Source organism: Telopea speciosissima, chromosome 2 (genome assembly GCF_018873765.1).
Source record: "Telopea speciosissima isolate NSW1024214 ecotype Mountain lineage chromosome 2, Tspe_v1, whole genome shotgun sequence".
Taxonomy (NCBI): Eukaryota; Viridiplantae; Streptophyta; class Magnoliopsida; order Proteales; family Proteaceae; genus Telopea; species Telopea speciosissima.
In genome coordinates this window covers 60,617,250-60,618,650 of record NC_057917.1, presented here as the reverse complement: position 1 = coordinate 60,618,650, position 1,401 = coordinate 60,617,250, and the positions used below count along the sequence as shown (strand labels likewise).

The 1,401-nt window shown below is 35.7% G+C and overlaps 1 protein-coding gene across 1 annotated transcript; it reads right to left on the bottom strand.

Annotated features, from left to right (window-relative positions):
- Positions 1 to 384: 384 nt before the first annotated feature.
- Positions 385 to 657, bottom strand: LOC122650943 (probable stress-associated endoplasmic reticulum protein). Its single transcript, XM_043844300.1, has one exon. It carries the CDS (start codon positions 655 to 657, stop codon positions 385 to 387), a length of 273 nt encoding a protein of 90 aa, XP_043700235.1.
- Between the last annotated feature and the right edge of the window lie 744 nt (positions 658 to 1,401).

Here is a 1,401-nt window from a genome sequence, read left to right as displayed (position 1 = left end):
TACCAAAGGCAACCTTGAGGGGTGTTAATATGAAAATCCCTTTATTTAATGTATATTTGCCATCTTATTTGATGGTGAGAACCTGATCAAACAGCTGAAAAGATTCAGATGGTAAATCACCGTACAAAAAATATTGGGAAGGGAAACAGGTTACGTTAGAACGAATCACAAGTGTAGTTCCTTCTCCTTATAATAGTTCTTCCTCACCCGAACAAGACTAAGAATCGATCTTTTCAACTCTTAATTGGATTGAAAACACCAAAAGAAGTACACAATATTTCTCTCAAAAAAGATCCACTAATACAAATTTTTTTTTTTTTTGTAGTCTCATGTGACACCTAGATTTCCTACCTTAAAGAACCAAAAAAAAAAATGTCAGTCTGATCATGAGACTATGTTGAAGCCATGGCGAGCAATATATAAATAAATAAATATATGTTCATGCCATGCCATGCCACCACTAGCTGCCCTTCGGATAATCTGAAATAAAGAAGATCCAATGACAACAAAGAGGAAGAACCCAAGCACTAATGGCCCAACCGGATAGTTATTCCCTTTCTTTGTAATGGCTTTAGGCACTCCTCCTCCTCCTCTCTTCGAGATGTTCTCTTCAAACCTCTCCACCTTCCGATCTACAAACCGCCTTGAAGTTGTCATTTTTTACTCAAGCTAGCTCAGATCTGCAGATAACGTACGGGAGCTAGCTGATCGAGAGAATTTCCTTCTGCGAGATTTTTCTATCTAATCCACCAGAGTCAGGATGAGATGAGAGACCGTGAGAATGGAGAGTGGTGAGCAACCAACAACAATATATACATTTATAGAATGTTGTTAGATTACAATCCAAAAAGAAGACAAACTCTTAACTTAAACACAAATTAATTCTAATTTACTAATTAGCTACCTATCTCACTGATCCTATATATTAAGTGGATTTCGTTATTGTGTGTACGTGATTGGAATTCTTAACCCGTCATGCCATGTGGTAGTTTCCTATTCGATCTTAGTTTGGTACAATAGGGAGGGAAGAGAAGAGGTCGAATAAAAAAAATGATATTTATCTAACATAATTATCTCACAATATCATTTAATTTAATTAAAAATATTATTAGATAATTATATATTAGTCGTTTATTCCCCCCCCCCCCAAATAAAAGTAGATATTCATAATTCATCTAATTATAAATTAACCCTCCACTAAACAATATCACATAATGAACTATAAGGCATGAAATTTAATTATGGGAGAATATTCTCTGTGCCGCAGCGCAAGATACGTCCAGTCCAAGCACATGGATAGCCTGTGCAAGGGGGGCAGGGTGGTCATTGCGCCCACCCCCTTTAATTATTGTCTTGTGATCAAACAAATAAAAATATATTTTGAATACATTTTTCAAATAA

Bases quoted from the DNA above. Each gene is read 5' to 3' on its own strand.
- LOC122650943 (XM_043844300.1), bottom strand. From the start codon at position 657: ATGACAACTTCAAGGCGGTTTGTAGATCGGAAGGTGGAGAGGTTTGAA.